The 20,407-nt window shown below is 42.8% G+C and overlaps 1 protein-coding gene across 12 annotated transcripts in view; it reads left to right on the top strand.

Moving 5' to 3' along the window:
• The window catches only part of SYNE1 (spectrin repeat containing nuclear envelope protein 1), a 501,442-nt gene that overhangs the window by 347,782 nt on the left and 133,253 nt on the right, over positions 1–20,407 (top strand). For 11 of the 12 annotated variants that reach the window (XM_073337684.1, XM_073337695.1, XM_073337685.1 and 8 more), the window contains 5 exons: positions 3,326–3,493; positions 5,517–5,678; positions 7,855–8,049; positions 13,246–13,419; positions 19,237–19,428. In XM_073337684.1, coding sequence (XP_073193785.1) covers positions 3,326–3,493; positions 5,517–5,678; positions 7,855–8,049; positions 13,246–13,419; positions 19,237–19,428 — 891 coding nt within the window. The remainder of the gene's footprint in view (positions 1–3,325; positions 3,494–5,516; positions 5,679–7,854; positions 8,050–13,245; positions 13,420–19,236; positions 19,429–20,407) is intronic. The other variant, XM_073337687.1, reaches the window with a different exon arrangement.

The following is a 20,407-nucleotide window of genomic DNA, read 5'->3' as shown; positions in this document are numbered from 1 at the left end:
CCCTTTCCATCCTCCCTTATCTTTAACTGCAAGTCCTTCATCCTGGAACAATCATTAGGAAGTGTCAGAAATAAGTCAGATGTCAGGGCTATACAGATAGGCAGGAAGGTCCAGTGGAGACCTGGGTTCAAGTCCCTGCTCCGCCACAGACTTCCTGTGTGAAGCTAGGCAAGTCACATAGTAACTTTGTTCCCCATCTGTAAAATGGGGATAGTATTTCCCTATATCACAGGGTGTTGTGAGGCTAAATGCATTAAAAGATTGTGAGGCTATAGAAATGGGGGCCTGTAAGGACCTTAGCTGGACAGATCTCATCTCCCTGACAGGAGAGAAGATATGATGACTACTTACCCAGTACAAGCATAGGTGGCAAAGTCAGGACCTCAGTTATTTTGAAGTGACTTTGACTCAGCTATGCTTGTTCCCTGTATTATAATAACTTTCCACAAACATTTGAACAATTTTGTTTTTCTAGCATGTTTACTAGAATGTTTGAGGCACATATCTGGTACTCCTGGGAGAATTCTGCACCACTGCGCATCGCAGAATTAATGGTCCCAGCAGATTTTAATCTTTCCCTGTAGAAAAATTGATTCATGTGCCCCTCCTCAGCAGCAGTAGGGGGTGTACGTCCGGTTTGGGCATTGGGATAAGTAGGGGAGGCATAAACATGACCTCAAGAGGCAGGGACGGGCTCTCTCTTTCCTTCTTGCTTGCAGAGCTGGGGAGGGGCAGGGCTGGGGACTCCCCAGCTTCTGGCTCCTACCGTACCCTGGGCTCTAGCTGTTAGTCCCAGCTGGACTGTGGGGGACGGGACTTTCTTTTTCCCTGCACAGGCCACTCCTGGGGCCGGGGCAGACCTCTCCTGGGGTACTTCCCCTGGCTGCAGGAAGTTCCACACACACACTCTGCTTCTTGCTCCTGTTGGTCCCCAGCAGTGAGGGAAGGATTCACTTACTGTATGGGGAGCTGCCTCCCCCATCTGCCCAACCTCCATACAGCCAAACTCCCCACTCCCTGCTGAGTCCCATCCCCATGCATCCAGACCCCCCCCCGACCATCCCCCACTAAGACCCCTACACTTGAATCCCCACCCTGCCTAGCCCCACCCTCTTGTCCCTGGACAACCCCAATGAGCCCCACACATACATCTGGACCCCCACCCCACTGAGTCCCAACCAGCTGCCCCCAGACCCCCAACCCACCAAGCCCCACTAGCCCAGCACCCAGAACCCTGCACTGAGCCCCCAGAGGCTCCCCCACTTATCCCCCTGCACCCAGATCCCCCTGCCGAGTCCCACCCCCCTACCCAGATCCCGCCCTGCTGAGCCCCAACCACCTTCACGTGGACCCCCCTACAGAGTCCCATTCTCCTGGCTCCCGGACCCCCCATTGAGCAGCCCACACCCAGATTGCCACACACAGAACCTTCTCCCCCCCACTAAGCCCCTCCACACTTGGATCAACCTGGCAGGATCCTGCTTTTCCCCACACCTGGATCAGGGGGGCCCGGAGGTGCGTGCGTGCAACACTCTGTCCCTCTTGCTCTCTGTGAAGCCAGATAGATGTGCTAATATGCCAAGTAAGGAATCTGTTTGTCAAAAAACATTTCTTGAATCTTGTGTGTCTGTATTGTTACAGACATGCTTGCTGACAGGTATTTTGAAATAAATTACCAAAATAATTGAAAATGGTGAATATGTTGTGTTATTCTGACAAATAAAATGTGCAGAATTTTGCAGAATTTTAAAATATTTTGTGCAGAATTTCCTCAGGAGTAATCTGGCATGTAACAACTAAGCAACACTGAATAAATTTAGAATGTTGAGTGTAATTTACTAGCAGCAAATTTTTTCACAATCAGTCCATACAGCAAAAACTTTTTGGAAGAAAATGTCTAATATCTTTGAATGATGAATAAATTTGAGAAAATTCCTGTCCCGCAAAATTTATGATCTAATGGCCCAGTCCTGCCACACTTAATGCCAGTGAGGACTGCCGAATCAAGGCCCAGCTAAAACAAAAAACTATTTATTGTTCAGCATTTCATTGAGTACCGAAGACCACTTCCAGACACAGAGTATGTAGACGTAGCCATTACATTCAGTTGCATCATTGGAACTACCACTAAAGCAAGCCACATTTATGTTAGAAAGTTGCAGAAAGGCTGTTGTTTACCAAATGAAACAATTAGGTTGTTTGTATATTAAAAACTCCCATTTGTTCATATAGTGAGCAAGGAGTTGGGAAATGTTCAATTTTAAAGAAATAATAAAGCCAGTTTTAAACTTAGGAAACCACAAATGTCCATTTTTACTTATTTCTTTATTTGCTTATCCGTAATTCAAGAAAGGACTAAACCATTTGTTTTAGGTTAAAAAATAAATTGTTCCCATGTGAAAATCTTGCATGCCAAGTTTCTTCTTGAGCTTTGTAATATGTGAGCCAGCAATACATGAATTCCTAACTGGTCAGGAAGTATTTGAAATTCTTATGAGGGAAAGAAGGAAGGCATTTTAAACTCTTCTTGCAACGTTCTGTGATTTTTCATTTTCACTGTTGTTCACAGCCAGTTACACTGTCTGCTCTGCTTGCACTAGGTGCCGCATACCCTGTAGAGCACAGAGGACTACCTGGGGGTGGTGGTGTGGCAAATTGTCACAATCAAAGTGGGTTGACATTTAACAATAGGTAGGCGTGATTGGTTTCATTTTCCTGAGCGGAGCCTCAGCTTCCCAAAGTTTAGGAAAGGATATGCTCACACAATGTGGAGGAGTCTGGATTGCTTGTTTGACTGATTCGCTTCCTATCTTTCTAACCACTCCTTCAGCATCTCCCTTGGTGACTCCTCCTCTCTTCTCTCTTTCTGTCACAGTCCCTTGGGGCGATGTTCTTTGCCACTTCTACCCCTTATTCCTGAGTGATTGCATCCACTCTCATAGCTTTGACTGGCATCTCCCCACATTTGACTCCCAATTCTAGCGCTCCAAGCCTGACCTTTCCCCCTCTGTTCAGACATGAGTTGCTCTCCTGGCCTTTAGCTCAAAGACAATAAGGCAAAAACACATCATGTTCTCTCCCAAGTGCTCCCTTTTCCACTGTGGTAGAGCTCCAAACCATATGTCAGTAGTTTTGCTTAAACCACTGTGCACCACATTTTAATGTCGGTATGTTTTTGTTTTTTTAAAAAAAGAAAAAATAAGACAAATCATGGTCTTGGATGTCCATAGATTTATACCCTAGAGTAGCTGTTAAGAGAATATAATTACAGCAAGGTGATATATCTTTTGTTTTGAAAGTGCAATGTTGTGCTTCATGCTCGTAGGACATTGCTTATTACCAAGCCTTATCTGCTGAACAGTTGCAGACAGAAGCTGCCAAGATTCAGCCCAGCACATCATCCACTCAGGAGTTCTCTGAGCCGGGCTTAGAGTCAGCCACCAGTGCCAAATTGGATGATTTGCAGCGTTCTTGGGAAACACTGAAGAATGTGGTAAGTCCTTTAATGTAGAGGTATCAAAACTGATCTGTGGTATATGCATTTCATAGGAATAAAATGGAAACAACTCATTTAACCTCGAAGGTGCAGCTCTACATAATACTCCTCAACACTTTTTAACCTAAATGTTGGCACTCATGCGGCAACAAGAACTGTCAGTTCCACTTGTTCTGCATATATATGATGCATGAACAGCGTTCTGCATATATACGATGAAGGCAGGCTGTGGCCAGAGTGAGGGAAATGGACTAAACAGAGAACACACAAGGGCATGATTTGCATAGGTACTTCTGATTCACTAGTGGTGTGGAAATAGGTTTCTGAACAGTAGAGGCTGAACTTTGAAGGGAACTCTGCGGCTGAGTGTCTGTACTCTAGAGCTTAGCAGGGAGTGCATGTGGGGAAGCCCTATTCTCTCCATCACCTCCTTTGGGGCTTATTATTATTTATTTGTAACATGTAGATGCCCCAATGAGGAATTGGGGCCCCTTTTTGCTAAGCAGTGCACATGCTTATAATGCAAAGATAGCCCCTACCTCAAAGAACTGACACTCTAAGTCTGAGAGACAATGGGTGAACACAGCAAACAGACAGGAAATGTATGATTGTGTGCGGTATGATGGCCAGTGGTCACAGCATACTAGCTGTCAGCCCATTTTCAAGTGTTTTGTTGGCAGCATGGCAAAGGTGAGTTTTGAGGAGAGATTTGTGGAGACTCTGGTTCAATTAACAACTGTGCCAAAGCCAGGTTCAATATTATTGCTATTTTTGCTGGACATTCTGGCGTTTTCCCTACTTACTTGCACTTAGAGAGGGGGCAGGTGTGTTTGTACACATTACTTGCAGTTGGTCTATATTCTGCCATTTTCCCTACTTATTTGCCCTATTTTTTGAAAGTCTGTTGCAAAATAAGGCCATTTGTAAGCCCAAAAATGTAAGTAAGTCATAAATGAGGATAGCTCCCTCTAGAAACACCAATTGTGATTAATGTCCAAATTCTCCTTTGGTAGTTCTGTGACTAAAGGTATACGGTTCCAAAAGAGGCCTGAGTAAAGGTGAGCATGTACCATCTAAAGTGACTTTCTAAGCATGCTAAGCAAAAAATTTCTTTCAGTCTGTTCTAAGCCCACAAGGACTTTATTCCAACTATGAATTGAAATAACCCTGCACAAAAATCCACACATTTTGTATGGGATGGCAGAGAAAGTCCAGGGATCCTGTTTTTGAGGATATGTCTGCACTACATTCAGAGGTATGATAGTAGCTCATGTAGGCATACCCAGGCTAGCTTTGATCTAGCTAGTGCAGTTAAATATAGCAGTGAGAACACAGTGCCATGAACCTTGGCACAAGTGAGGAACACGAGTACAAACCCAGGGTTTCTGGCAGGTTTATACAGCTCACACGAAAGCCCATGCTGCCTCGTCTTCACCGCTATGTTTAGTGGCCCCAGCTGGATTAAAGCTAGTGCGAGTTTGCCTACCCAGGCTGTAGTCACACCTCTGATTGCAAGGTAGGCATATCCTGAGAGGTACTGGATCAACCTGACATATTTGTGCACACCGGCAAAGCCCAGTTATCCAGTAATGTACAAAATAGCCCATCCTATACACTTTTTTTCCCCAGAGGTTCACTTACGTGGTATTAATCCTAATTCTTGCTAGAGACAGAGTAGCTATTATGTGGAATGTGGAACCATGCCTGTAGCAATTTATGCACATGGCATGTTTGTGTACATACAGCCCAGAATGTGGCAGGAGAAATGTGCTTAGTTGTCACCCTTTTATTAAAATATGGGGGGTTAGGCATAGAAACTAGAATTTGGCCAACAGTGACTAAACATCCTTAGTATGACTGTTTTGCTATATAATTTATATTTTTAAAAACTGGTATTGCAGACCAAGCTCTTGGCTTAGTGTCCCATGAAAACCATGGATGTAGGAGGGAGAAGAGAGGAGTGAGCAAAAACTTACTTCAGGAGACAGAATATCTGCTTACAGCTTTCTTTCTTCTTTAGATCAGTGAAAAGCAGCGCACCCTCTATGAAGCTCTTGAACGCCAGCAAAAATACCAAGACTCACTCCAGTCCATATCCACAAAAATGGAGACCATTGAGGTGAAGCTGAACGAAAGTTTGGAACCTGGCAAGAGCCCAGAGAGCCAGATGGCTGCACATCAGGTAAAAAAGCTAAGTAGCTACAGCTTTTGTTGAATTAGATGGCTGTATTATTCCTCACGGAATGCTTCACAAAAGCATGCAGGCTGATGGAAACGTTGTTTAAAATGTAAATTTTTTATTTAGGAAAGAGCTCCCTGAAGATTGCTCCACCTCTTGAACTCCCCACTGTTATGGAGATAGTACAAGATTTACAAAGTGTCTCAAAAAAGAGAGAGGGGCTAGACCATCGTTTTCAGCAAAGCTTATGGGCCAAATTCTGTGCTAATTAACACCCCATGTAATGCCTCTGAATTCACTGGAATGGCACGGTGTGTCAGTCAGCACAGCATTTGGCCAGTCACAATGTTTAAATTTGCCAGTTAAGGGAAGAGACGACTATAACTAGTTTTGGTGCATTTTAATCTGTTTCATTCTGATCTTTGGCTTGTTATAAGCACAGATGAGGGTCATCTTAGGAAATGAGTCTCTGAAATAATAAGACTGTAAAATAGCCATTTTGTTCTGATAGCCACACAACAGATCTTCCTCCGTGCATGTTTCTAACCTTGACACAAGTGATAAGAGCACAGGGAAAGCAAAATAATAGAGTTGAAATCTCCCATGTAGATCTCAGAGTAGTATTTTTCCCTGAGCATATACTACTTTACTGTCAGAGCAATGGGTTATACCAGTATTTTCACTTTTGACTCATTTTATCAGGGTTCGTACTCAGTTGCTTAAAGCTTCAAATTAAAATCTGGAAAATTTCCATGCCATAGAAATCTGGATGGCCTGTGCCACCTGGAGATATTTGCACTCACAAGTGAGCAAAGTCCATAGGGTGGGAGGGAAGATGATGCCAGAGAGGAACCACTTGTCCCACCCCTTCATGTGGGAAGGAGGAAGATGCAGTGTCCCATCCACCTATTCATTATATTTTAAAATGGGTTCGATTTAGCCTTTTAAAATTATTTATCCCAAGGAAAAAAATGATGGGCCTAATTTTCTGCCCACACTTAATCCACCCTCCTTTTTTGTGCTCACAAAGTCGTTGTACACGCAGTTTGCTATTTAGACATGCCTTTGACTGGGACTGTTTATCAATTTGTTAGATATATAAATTACATAATTTGCACCCCCAAATAATTGTGGGAACAAAATTGCACAGGCACATGTGGATGCAGAAAGGTTGCAAAAATCTGTACCCAGACGTTCTTCTGGGCTGCATATGTTTTCTACCCATGTTCTTACAAAAATAACATAATAGAAAATTGAACTCCCATTGTAATGAAAAACCCTTCCAGTATGTCCTGTTAGTGAACAGTATTCAAACTGCACACTTCAGAAAATTAAAACTAGACTCAACAAAATACTAGTTCAAAATGTGACAACCTGCCTGTTTAACAGCTACTGTATCTGAATGTTCCAGGTACTTCAGGGACTCCAGTCAAATACTGAATTCAGTGTAAGCCTTGGTCCTGATCTCCAAAGCAATCCATGAGTTAGTGTCAAGCGATCTGAAGGGCCACCTTTCCCTTCAATGGGAGTTTTGTGGAATTAAGGAACACCGAATTTGGTTCTTTGTAATTAGAGCCAAACAGTTCTGGATCTGAAGCATCCATGCAGAGGGGCTGGCAAGGGACCATCCCCTACTGATTGCCTGGAAGATGTGTTCTAAAATGGGAATGATAGAAGGAAGTCCCTATGCAGCATGCAGGCTTCTTCTGAATGTTCTTGTCTCTGGGTGGATGTTTTCAGTTCCATCTTAAAACCAAAACCCACTATAATTTTAGGTGAATTGAGTTTTCTAGTTGAACCCATGTCACAACCATATTTCAAATAATATTGTCTTCTCTGTCTGCTATAGACACCCTCTTGTACAACCTTAAATGTTTGCTGTGGAGCTCAAGCTCTCTTATAAAATTTCCTACAGATTGCTAATAATTATATACTTGAAATCCCTTTAGCCCATGTAATGATCCCCGAATAAGCATAGAAATGAAAGCTCCAATTGTTCTAGTCCCTTGATCTTGAAGAGTAAAATATGATAAACTGCATTGCAGTGAGTTCTGTTTTAACACATTTGCACTCACTTGGACCACTTCCATTTTAGTTTCTTATACCAGTATATGTTTCTTCACATTTTTTTCTCAATGAGAAATTAACCAATTTGTCTGTCTGCTCCCACCTTGAATAGGCTTTGATGGATGAGATTCTGATGTTACAAGATGAAATCAGTGAGCTTCAGACATCATTAGCAGAAGAACTGGTGTCAGAACCACTGGACACAGATGCTGCTGATCAGTTGGCTTTGCAGTCCACGCTCACTGTCCTGGCAGAGAGAATGGCCACTATTAGAATGAAAGCTTCGGGAAAACGACAACTGCTAGAGGTACAAGAGAACTTTGAAAGGATTTTTTGTTTCTTGCCCCACATTTCTGATTCTGAAAACTGTTTTTAGCATATTTAAATATACAAGGACTTTTTTCTTCCAAAGTCTTCAATTGCTGCAACATTCCACTCTGCTGATATCACAATGTGTACTTCAGTGCATGTAAAATGCTACACATGAGAGACCTTGTGCTAGCATACTCTTCTCTGGGTTTTTGTCATGTTGATAATTGTTTTTACTTTCCTCTTGTCCCCCAACCACCCAGCTTCTATCCTGATTGATCATCTTTTCCTCCTTCCCTTCTATTTTAGGTAATTCTCCCTAAACTTTAGTTCAGCTTCAGTCTGATTTCAGTTTTTTTCATTCTTTCACACTGAGAAACTTGCTCCAATCATCCCATTAACCAAAATGCCAGCCTGGTTCCCACCATAATCACAGTACTAGATATGTCTGTTTCCCTCCCATTAGCCAAAGCAACACCCAGAGATCCTTCCACTCTCAGGCAGTCCTTCTCCTTACCTGCTAATCAAAGCACCAACTTTATTCCTTCTGTCCCTTCTGCGTCCTCTGTGTATTAACTTCAGTATCAGCCAATTTCTCTTCTCCCATTTTTAGACAAACTCCCCATTCACTGAAGCAGAATTTCCACAAACATCCTCCCCTTTATTTGAGCATAAGCTTTCGTGAGCTGCAGCTCACTTCATCAGATGCATACTGTGGAAACTGCAGAAGACATTATATACACAGAGACCATGAAATAGTACCTCCTCCCACCCCACTCTCCTGCTGGTAATAGCTTATCTAAAGTGATCACTCTCCTTACAATGTGTATGACAATCAAGTTGGGCCATTTCCAGCACAAATCCAGGTTTTCTCACCCTCCGCCCCCCCCCCCCAACCACACACACACAAACTCACTCTCCTGCTGGTAATAGCCCATCCAAAGTGACCACTCTCTGTACAATGTGTATGATAATCAAGGTGGGCCATTTCCAGCACAAATCCAGGTTTTCTCACCTTCCCCCCCTTTTTTTCCCCAAAAACCACACACACAAACTCACTCTCATGCTGGTAATAGCTTATCCAAAGTGACCACTCTCCTTACAATGTGTATGAAAATCAAGGTGGGCCATTTCCAGCACAAATCCAGGTTTTCTCACCCACCCCCCCCCACACACACACACAAACTCACTCTCCTGCTGGTAATAGCTCATCCAAACTGACCACTCTCCTTACAATGTGTATGATAATCAAGGTGGGCCATTTCCAGCATAAATCCAAGTTTAACCAGAATGTCTGGGGTGGGGGGGGTAGGAAAAAACAAGGGGAAATAGGCTACCTTGCATAATGACTTAGCCACTCCCAGTCTCTATTTAAGCCTAAATTAATAGGATCCAATTTGCAAATGAATTCCAATTCAGCAGTTTCTCGGTGGAGTCTGGATTTGAAGTTTTTTTGTTTTAAGATAGCGACCTTCATGTCTGTAATTGCGTGACCAGAGAGATTGAAGTGTTCTCCGACTGGTTTATGAATGTTATAATTCTTGACATCTGATTTGTGTCCATTTACTCTTTTACGTAGAGACTGTCCAGTTTGACCAATGTACATGGCAGAGGGGCATTGCTGGCACATGATGGCATATAACCACACAACCACACAACAGAACCACTAAACCAGGAACCTATCCTTGCAACAAAGCCCGTGGCCAACTGTGCCCACATATCTATTCAGGGGACACCATCACAGGGCCTAATTACATCAGCCACACTATCAGAGGCTCGTTCACCTGCACATCCACCAATGTGATATCTGCCATCATGTGCCAGCAATGCCCCTCTGCCATGTACATTGGTCAAACTGGACAGTCAGTTTGGGGGGGAGGGGTGAGAAAACCTGGATTTGTGCTGGAAATGGCCCACCTTGATTATCATACACATTGTAAGGAGAGTGATCACTTTAGATAAGCTATTACCAGCAGGAGAGTGGGGTGGGAGGAGGTATTGTTTCATGGTCTCTGTGTATATAATGTCTTCTGCAGTTTCCACAGTATGCATCCGATGAAGTGAGCTGTAGCTCACAAAAGCTTATGCTCAAATAAATTGGTTAGTCTCTAAGGTGCCACAAGTACTCCTTTTCTTTTTTCGAATACAGACTAACACGGCTGTTACTCTGAATCCTCCCCTTTGACTCCTCACACTTCAAGTTGCTCTGAAAAAATTGCAATATAAAGTTTCAGATGTATTGTTCCTCAGTGATTTCCAGTTCAGAGCTGGCAGCCCTGAAACATCACTCTAGAATATCAGTGGCAAACAATGTTGTTTCCAGCTCACATATCACTGCCAGTAATAAAAATTGTTCAGGCTTTAGAAGCCTGGCCCTTGCAGGGATGACAAAAACCACACAACCAAAAAAAAAGGCAATGCCCACCCTGAATAAACGTGGATAGCAAATTGTGATCAGACCTCTGAAAAGCCCTATGTTTTAAAGTGCCTAAGATTTACAGAATGGATGAAGCTTCTTTCTCTAATCCATCCATGCTCTGTTGTCTTCATGGGATCGTCAAAGGAGTTGTACGTGTTAACTGGGGGGCAAAATGTAACTCTGTGATTGGAAGCAGTAAACTGTCATTTTTATCATTACATAAGCAGGTATGATTTTGAATGCCAACCGGAAGCAGAACTATTGTGTAATAAGGTGACGTTCTTCGTCACTGTTCAGAGTAGAACCACACTTTAAGGACTTTAAATTGTTAGCCAATCATCCTTAAATACTCCCTGTTAAATGAACACTGGACAATCCCAGGGTTTTTTTTTTTTTCTCACTTTCCCTTCCACCAGAGAAACACTCCTCAGTTTAATTTTTTTTAGCAGTTCAGTCCCTAATCTTAGGGAGTAAGAGCATCAAATCACCCCGTTCAGTGGTCAAGCATAATTTTTTTTTAATCTGCCTTAAATAACATTAGTTCAGTATTTGCAGTGTTCCCTAGATATTATACTTACCTCAGGAGAAGTAAAGTAAAGTAAATGCTTCACATCCTGAGGTAGTATTATCTAAGGTGATACTAGAATGTTTTAAGGGCAAGGACTTTACATACCTTTACACAGGAGTCCAGCTAACCAATCTGGAAATTAAGGGATGGAGGGAAAACTGAGGAACAAAACCGTTCGAAAGCGATGGCATTCATACGTTGTTCTGTTTATGTTGAGTCTTGCAATAAATTGTGTACATGCTTTTTTCAGTTAGTGGGAAAATGGGCCCTTCCATTTTTCTGACTACTGACTTTAACAGAATTACTTTAAGGCCTTGAAGGCATTTTTAATTTTTCACTAACTGCTTACATTCAGAAGTGTTGCAGAATTTTGCGGGTAAGAGAATGCAATCACATTATGAATCTGGGTAGGTTCTTTTCTGTGTTGTGCTGTGTCATTGGATATGTCTATAACCGCAATCAGAGGTTTACCTGTGCCAGCATGGCTAAAAATAGCAATGTAGATGCGGCGGCATGGACTTAAGTGTGGGCTATACAAGCATGCCCAGAACCCTAGATACTCATGTTGCTAGCTCATCTTGCTGCATCTTCACTGTTATTTTTAGCCATGCTAGTTTGGGTATGTCTACCCATGCTGCAGTCACACTTCAGATTGTAGTATAGACATGTCCTAAGAGACAGAGCACAGAACTCACAGCCCAGGGAGAGGAGGCTAATGTGGCTTCCCAATCCTGGTCTGTTCTGGAACCCCCAGCATAACTTAGCCCAGGGACCCTGTCTAAATTATGGCAGCTCCAGGGGCTGCCCTGTGAGTAGTGGTGCTGAGTGCTGCAGTTTCACCCCCGGCACACCTCCTGTGCCCCCAGGACTTGAAAAGGAATCCTTAGGAGGCAGCCTTTAGACTGTTTCCACAGTGCCTGAACTGGGAGAATCCTCTCAACCAGAACCAGGGCTCTTAGGACCCTTTTATGTGAGGACCTCCCTCTGTATAGCTTGTATTCTGCAGGACTAGGCTGTATGTTGCTTAGTTGCATTTAGGAGATCATAGCAAGTAAATAAAAAGAGGCAAGTGCTTATGACTGATTTTACCTAAATGCAAGGCCAAATACTGCTCTGTTGTACTAGAGTATTGATTTTATAGAGTAACAGAGCAAATTTATCCCCTGGTATTAATCCAATCATTATTTCCCATCCTGTTTGTACCTACTGAAGAACATCAGTATGATATTGTGTAATATTTCACAGGTTTAGCCAATGGAGGGTATTATTGCTCTTGCCTTCCTCTGTTTTTTCTTCTTATTGTTCAGAAAGCAAGCTCTGCCTACATCCATAAGGAACATAAATATAGAAATATTTTTAGAGTGGTGTGATATACAGATTGTACTGCCATGAGTGTGGGATGACCATGTTACTCCACATGTGGAAATAACTAACAAGTAAACCAGAACTTGAACAGTGTTAAATTCAGTATTCTCTGGCTGAGATACTTAACCAACTGCAGAATTCTCTCAATAGTCCTGTCCTGTAATTAATCTTCTTTAAGATAAAATGAACAAGATAAACATCCAGAAAACTACCCAGATCCTTACCATATGCTGTGTCTAGTATTTGCCTAGCCCCAATAGGACCTGATCCATAGCCCAATTAATTCAATGGAAAGATTCCCATTCACTTCAGTTGGCTTTGGATCATACCTGTAGAGAGTAAATATGAACTCAGTCTGTGTCATGGAAATGTTGGGCCAGATCCTCAGCTAATGTATAGCAGTGCAGTGGAGCTACACCAATTTATACCAGCTGAGAATCTGGCTCCTTTTATAATAGAGAATTCCAGGTGTCAAATAACTGTTTTTGTAGATGGAAGTATTATTATAAGATTTTCCAGTTGCTATGCAAGAATGGGCAGATGATGGCTGGAGAAGGTACTACACAGAAGTTGTATGTGAAAGAGAGACCGAGACAGAAACAGATGATGTATCAGTAGTCCTTTAAAAAAGACAGAATAATATTAATGATGGAATAGTATGGTAATTTTATTTTATTGTATGTTCTGCATATAGAAGTTATAACTTCAAAACTGGTTCTACATTCTGGCTGCAACGGCCTTTCTCACATCCTACTTTTTTGCCATTTAAGATACCTCTCATCTGCTTTATATTGTATTTCTAAAGAAAGACCCCCAAATAACAGCCCACATTGTACCACTAGGAAAAACTCAATGAGCAGCTAGAAGAACAGCGACAAGAGCAAGCCCTGCAGAGATATCGCTGTGAAGCTGATGAGCTTGACCATTGGCTACTCAATACCAGAGCCTCTTTGGACACCACTTTGATTACTTCTGAGGAACCCATGGACATGGAGGCTCAACTGGTTGACTGTCAGGTAAAACAAAAGTCATGGTTCAGTTCTGCAACTATTACACTGAGTAATAGTGGTCCAGCCAAGGAGGAGTCAGCTGTGGGAAAAACTATTCCCAGAGATGCCCTGGCTGTCAGCAAAGCAGTATGCCCCAGGAGGAGAGGTAGGAGGTAAACCCCATGACTTTGGGAGACTAAGCTGATAAAGCCAAACATCCCAGGGCTGTCTGAGATACTGGCCCTTTTCCAACCACCCCCAAGTGTTGCCAACTGGGGTAGAAGAGTAGGTAAATTATAGAAAGCGGGACCTGGAAAGCCCTTTCCACCCACATACCTACAAAAAGAATGATCAAGTACAGTCAAAACATGTTTAAAAGGCACAATATTTAAACATAATGTTAACAAACTGTTATATCCTGGTTACTGAGATCCTTGGGATTATAAACTTCCAACAAAAAATGGAACCTTAATATTTAAAACTTTTGTTAAGGCAGAGTTAAGAATGCCCAGTGATAGCTTGTGCCCTTCCAGAACGTTGAGTTCAGCAAAACTCAAACGTCTGAAAACCAGAAAATACTGAGTTTAGGTAAACACCCAGCCAACTGTAAGTCTACCCCCATTCAAGATGGCAGTATCCCCTGGGAATTATCCACATACACTCCAGCTGCCTTCACTGTGTGAGTGTAGCTGTTCTGAATGGCGGAAGAGTAAGTTGGAGCAGCTTGGAAGAACTGTGATTGGGTTATGAGGAGATCTGGATCTGAGTCCCCCGATGTGAGGCATCAAAGGAAAAAGGTGCATGTGTACCTTGAGGTCTGCATCTCTGCAATACATAATTGTGAAGGTGGTGCCAGCAGCAGGGCACTGGGGTCATCTTGCCATGTCTTGAGGTATGAGAGCTGTCTGTGGAGGTAATGATGAGAGGAGGAAAATACAGGTTTAGGTGGTATCCTGTGTGCAAGTGGGAAGGGGCTATATAAGGATAGGAAGCGGCTGTTACATTTTACAAGTGTAGTATTGTGTTGGACAAGTAGGCTCCGTGTTTGAGCATAGTACAGGTGCAGGTAGAGCCTGTCCTTTGCAGCGAAAAGGCAGAGTGGGAGTATATGTGTTGTGGGTGTTGTGAGGCATCGCTCAAAGAGGACAGAGTTGAAGTTGGATAGGTGTTTACCTGAACTTGGTATGTCCTGATTTTCAGAAGTTTGAGTTGTGCTGAACTCGATGTTCTGGAAGGACACAAGCTATCACTGGGCAGCCTAACTCTGCATTGATGTAGTCTTTTGCCATTTAATTTCCTAGTTTTTAAAGAGAGAAATGTTTGTTGGTAGGAGGTAGTGGTCATTTAGGCAGTTGTGGTTTTCACCTAGGTTTGCAGTTGATATTCTACTGTGGCTAGATAATAATCAAAAGACCTAGCCTTCATACAGTGTTTCATCACTAGATCTCAACAGACTTTATATCATTATCCCCATTCTACAGCTGAGAGACAGAGGGGAAGTGGCTTGCCCACGTCACCCAGCAGGCCAGTCACAGAGTAGCAATAGTCTCAGTTCAGTGGTCTTTCCACTAGGCCGCATGGCTGCTATGTAATTCCTCAGTGCTCCTCCCCCCTCCTGTTTGTTTTGTATAGTGGAATGGGGATGATGGTCAGGGTTTGAAATGTTTGCAATGTGTCGTTGCTAACAGGGCTGTTCCAAGAAATCTCAACCTATCTATGTTCTAGTCCACCGCTCTCCCAACCCTGGCCCTTCCCCCACACATGGACCAGCCCCCACACTGGGGTAATGTGTATATTATTAACTATTCACTTTCTCGATTTCAGGTGTTTAAGTTTGTATTAACTTTATTTCCCCCACCTGAAATTCCAGCTGTAAGAGGAGCATGGTCTCCTAGAACACACAGTGGGCAGGGAGAGGGCTCAGACCCCTGAAGAGGGGTAGGACTGTCCCAGATCTCAGCACATCCCCAGAAGGGGAGAATTCAGCATAGCAGGCTCTGAGAGGACTGACAACAGCATCATCTTCTGCTACCTCTCACATTCTCCAGCCTCTGTCATCTTCTTCCCCTGACTGCAACCCACTTTCCCCTTATCTTAGGCCCTGACCTACCACCCATTCCCATTTACTCCATTCCCCTTAATGTCCCCATCCCTAGCTGCAGACTCAACCCCCTTTCCCCGCATTCTTAGTCCAATCACCGCTCCCCTCTCAGTAAGCATTTGAATGCACGTGTAATTTATTTTCTTTTCAAAAATAGTTTCAGCGTCTTTTGAATATTCCTCTCTGTACACAGATGACAGTTTTCAGAAAAACAAAAATAAATAAACCCACATCAACACTTGACAGAAGCAGATTTTCCCCAGATTTTCCCCAGCTCTTTCTCAGATTTCAGCCCAGGGTGGGTTTCAAACTTCAAAGTTTCTAGAATCTCTAAACTTAATGCAATGTTGTTGTTTCTTCTGGGGGCTGTCTCTCAGGAACCCCTTGCTCAAACAAGCCCACATTTGGATCACTGATCCTACCCTATGGTCTCATGAGGCATAACAATTTTCAAGACAATCTGTATAAGCACATAGATTTTAGAACATTTAGAAGAGTCATCCTTTAAACCAAAAGCTGGCCTTAACCTTAACTCTGGGGAGGGGCTCTACACATCCGTTAGCAAGAGAAAGAGAAATGGAGATGAATACAGCCTGAAACAAGAGCTTTGAGACTTGTGAATTACTCCATTCATGTCAGTAGGTGTTCCCATCTCACCTTCACCATGCTGGAGACTTTCTGATACATGTCAGGCATATCCAATCTCCACTCCTCACCCGACTCAGCCCTGTGTTCTTGGGGCATGCTCCAAGCATGCCTGTTCTAAGCTCCCAAACCAGAGGGTCAGGACCTCCCCAGACCCTGGTTCGCAGAGTGGGGAGAGTAGAAAGATGGGCTCAGATCCCCTTAGAGGGTCAAGATGCCCCAAATCCCAGCTCACATGAGGGGTAGCAGAGGGAAAGGGGCTCAGATATCTGCAGAAAGTCAAGAACCTGGCTTACATGATGGGCTAAGGATGGAAGGTTAACCCTCCCCTAGATGGGCAGGTGCCCCGGATCCTAGCACAGACACAGTGCAGCAGGGCTCAGACAGTCAGACTCCAGCAGGGAGGCAGAGACCCCCAGATCCCAGTTTACATATTAAAAAGTAGGGAGAAGGGCCCAACCCTCCCAGAAAACCAAGCCCCTCCAGAACCTGGCTCATGTTGGGGACGAGAAGGATGGGTCATACCGTCATATATGTTCAGGGACCCCAAGCTCTGGGCACACACACATGGGGGACAGTGAGCAGGGCTCAGACCCTCAGATAGGCGAGCCCCCTCCAGAACCTGGCTCCTATGGGGGGGTGTCACATTCCTGTAGATGGGCTGGGGGCCTTCTGACTGTGGTACACACAGAAATGGGGAGATGATAGGTGCCCCTGCCCCTATTCTCCCAGCCCCATGTCTCCCTTTTAAGTGTTTCACACTGCTTCTTCACCCCCCTCCCAAGTGCCCTCCCTTCCAAGCGTGCATTTGTTTGGGTAGTTTTTCTTTTTAAGAAGTAGTTTTGGTGCCTTCTTCTTAGGAATCAGAGGTCTCAAACCCTGGTTCATAGGGCTTATAGGTACCAATAAGCTCCAACCTGCTATCCAGGGATCTGCTAACAGTTGCACAACTAGAATCTGAACTCCAACAAAGGACTCCCGTGCTGGGCTCTGATTGGCGGATCTCTGGGGGTCCTGATTGGTTCTCTGCTTGTATTTAAACTGAGCACAGGGGAAGGAAGTTGTTTGCACAACTGGGTTTCCTCTGTTTAGGACTCCTTCTCCTGCAGTACCTGCTCCTATTGTCACTAATTTCCTGGTAACCTGACCCTGCATCCCTCCTGGCACCTAACTCTCGGTCTGCCCTCTGGTCTGTCTCAGACGCTGACCTCCTGGTATCTGATCCTGCTTGGCTCCCAACTCCTGCTCTGACCACTAAGTCAGACTGCCCACATGCTGGTCTTGACAATTCTGAATATTCTGCTGTATTCAGATTATATTTTCCCAAAATAAAAATCCCAGTTTGATAGAGGTAGATTGGAACATCATGCCTGCTTTTTTCACTTCAGATTTCTACCCTAGGTTGGATTAAAACTCACACAGCTAGGTGTGGTGCTCAGATTTAACAATCATTACATAGCCAAAGAACCACCCGGGTCCTGTAATGTAGAGGTAGTTTTCCAGGTAATTAGTACCTCTCTCTGTGGATGCTCAGGATAATCCTTGATGTGCATAACTGGAGAAGCAAACTCTTTTTTAAATAATGTTTTAACATGATTTCCCCCAAAAGGACTGGTAATACTCTTTTTGGGGTAATCCTAGAGTACTGGAGATCCTGGTATGATGATCTAAGCCCTGGTTTGGTCCCTGATTTCTGTGCTGGTTAGTCTTCCTTTATGCACTGATTCAGAGCTCAACTACCCTGGGGTAAATCATGAGTAACTTTGTTGAAGTTAGTGGTGTTACACTGGTGTAAAATTGATGTAATAGAGATTAGAATCAAATCATGTTTCCAGTCTTTAAGACCTCTTCAGTACTTGAAATTCCAGTCTATCCAATCCTGCCATGATCTCACTGTTCATTCTTGTTCTTCTGTAGACCAACACTTTGAAGTTAAAATAAAATGATGGTATGATTTATCATTTGTATGTAAGCTCTAGGAAATGAATTAGTGAAAAAGCAGTCGCTAATCTAGTGTGGAAAAATTAGTACTGCTCTTCAAGTAATGGTACTTTAAATTGCCTGTGTTTCAAAACTCACAACACAATCCTTTGTGTAACAAATTTAACAAACGTTTTCATTTTTTTCAAGTTCTGCCCATCTTTACAGCACACGTTCCTTCAGAGAGCAAAGCCTCTAGAGCAGTAGTTCTCAAACTTTTATAGTGGTGACCCCTTTCACAAAGGAAGCCCCTTTATAAATTAACACTTTTTATATATTTAACACCATTATAAATGCTGGAGGCAAAGTGGGGTTTGGGGTTGAGACTGACAGCTCATGACCCCCTGAGGGTTCTGACCCCCAGTTTGAGAACCCCTGCTCTAGAGCACTTGACAGGTGCTGTGGAAAATGGAAACGCACTTTTGTTATCTGACTAAAACTGAGTAAAAATCTAATATGATATTTTAATTTGGAAGCAGCAAAATGTGCCTCATTATCTATGTAATAAATAAATAGTGAACTGCATATCAGGAAAATAGATTATGAAAACAAGTAAGCCACAGATTTGTCTCTGTAAATCGCTCTCTAGACTAAAGAGGATTATATAGAGGATCTCAGGGCCATTCAAGCACCAATCAGAAAAGGCAAACAGTGAGAAGAGAAGCTTATCAATACAGACACAGCAACCTGGGGGAAGGAGGGTGGGAAAGCAGAGAGTGTGATTTCTTTCTTGTTGTATATTCAATGAAGAGGAAAGGAGTAGCCATTTATTGTCCTATGCAGTGGTGTCACTGTCCAGCAGAGAAAGAATGGAATAGCCACTAGGCATCTTAGCCACAGTGGCCGTTGAAATGCAAAAAAGAGTGTCTCCTTTGCAGCACATTTTCTGTTTCAAATAAGCCAACTTTTCAGTGAACTTCTTTTAAAATTTAAATAAAAAGTCAAGACATGCAAAGGGTTGCAAGTATATTCCTGAGGACTCTGGAGGGGGCTGGAGAGCAAAACAAGGAAAATCTTTAGTTTGGAAGAGGATGAGGTAGGCCACAGGTCTCCTTGCCAGGAAGCTTGGTGGATGCTGGAAAATGTATGAATTTGCCTCTTTGTTTTTGCTGCTGCAGAACATGCTGGTGGAAATTGAACAGAAGGTGGTGGCCTTGTCAGAGCTCTCTGTGCACAATGAGAACCTGCTCATGGAAGGAAAGGCACACACAAAGGATGAGGCAGAGCTGTTGGCCGTAAAGCTCAGAACTTTAAAGGGAAGCCTTCTGGAGCTGCAGAGAGTGCTGCATGACAAACAAATCAACATTCAAGTAAGCAGCTCTTTGTAATTGGCTTTGAAGGGACCAGTATTTTTCCCCATTAACAATTGTGGTAGGGGGTTTCAGACAATTGGGAGGGGGAGTTAAGAAATGTTTGACCGTGATAAAGTAAGTTACACATCTTAAAACAACAAATAGCAGGATGCTAAAACATATACATAATTTCTCTAGCAAGCTGTAGCTTAATATTTGCATGTTATAACACAGATCATTGATTTCATAATTAATTACGCTATTTTTATATCAGTATCTTTACTAGACAGCAATAACATACTATTTGATTAGTTGGCCTCAATTTACTGAACCCTTGTCCCCAGTCTTTTGTCTGTTGTAGATTGTATGCTCTCTGGGGCAGGGACTCTACTTACTTATTTCCATACAATGCATTGTGGGCTTTACAAGAAACAAATCATCAACAAAATAATGGAACATATTTTTAAATATTGCAATCGGTAACTAGTATCATCCAACTAGATAAGTATTCTCTCTCTTGAAGAAATGAGGAACAAAGATTGACAGATTTAACCTGAATATTGTTTTATGATATTATTTCCAGCCATATGACTGTACCTAATGCATCTAGATAATGTCTTTTGTTTTAAAAGTTATCTTATTTATTCTTTAGGCTAAATTAGCATGGGGAGAAGTGAAAGCACACAAGGAAGTCAACATATAACATGACAGACTGGCTTTTCGTTTTGAATTTGCTTGCTCTGGGATATTTTCTTCTTCTTCTCTAGCCTTTGGGTGTGCAAATCAAATACATGATAAGCTTCAAAAAATGTCTATATTGTAATATAGATTAAAGTTTATGGAGCACTTAGCTTGAAAAGTTACTAGGTGCACTAGGAACTATTTTTAGTTCTAGTGTCATACAGAAGAGCGCAAAAAAAAAGAAAAAAATTTTTTTCAAAAAAGCAGATATCATGGTTTTGTTCAGATTTGGTATTAGATGTGTTGAGAATTTTTT

This window comes from Lepidochelys kempii, chromosome 3, assembly GCF_965140265.1.
Source record: "Lepidochelys kempii isolate rLepKem1 chromosome 3, rLepKem1.hap2, whole genome shotgun sequence".
In the NCBI taxonomy this organism is placed as follows: Eukaryota; Metazoa; Chordata; order Testudines; family Cheloniidae; genus Lepidochelys; species Lepidochelys kempii.
The sequence above is the reverse complement of the archived record's forward strand: the minus strand, read 5'-3'. Positions and strand labels throughout refer to the sequence as shown.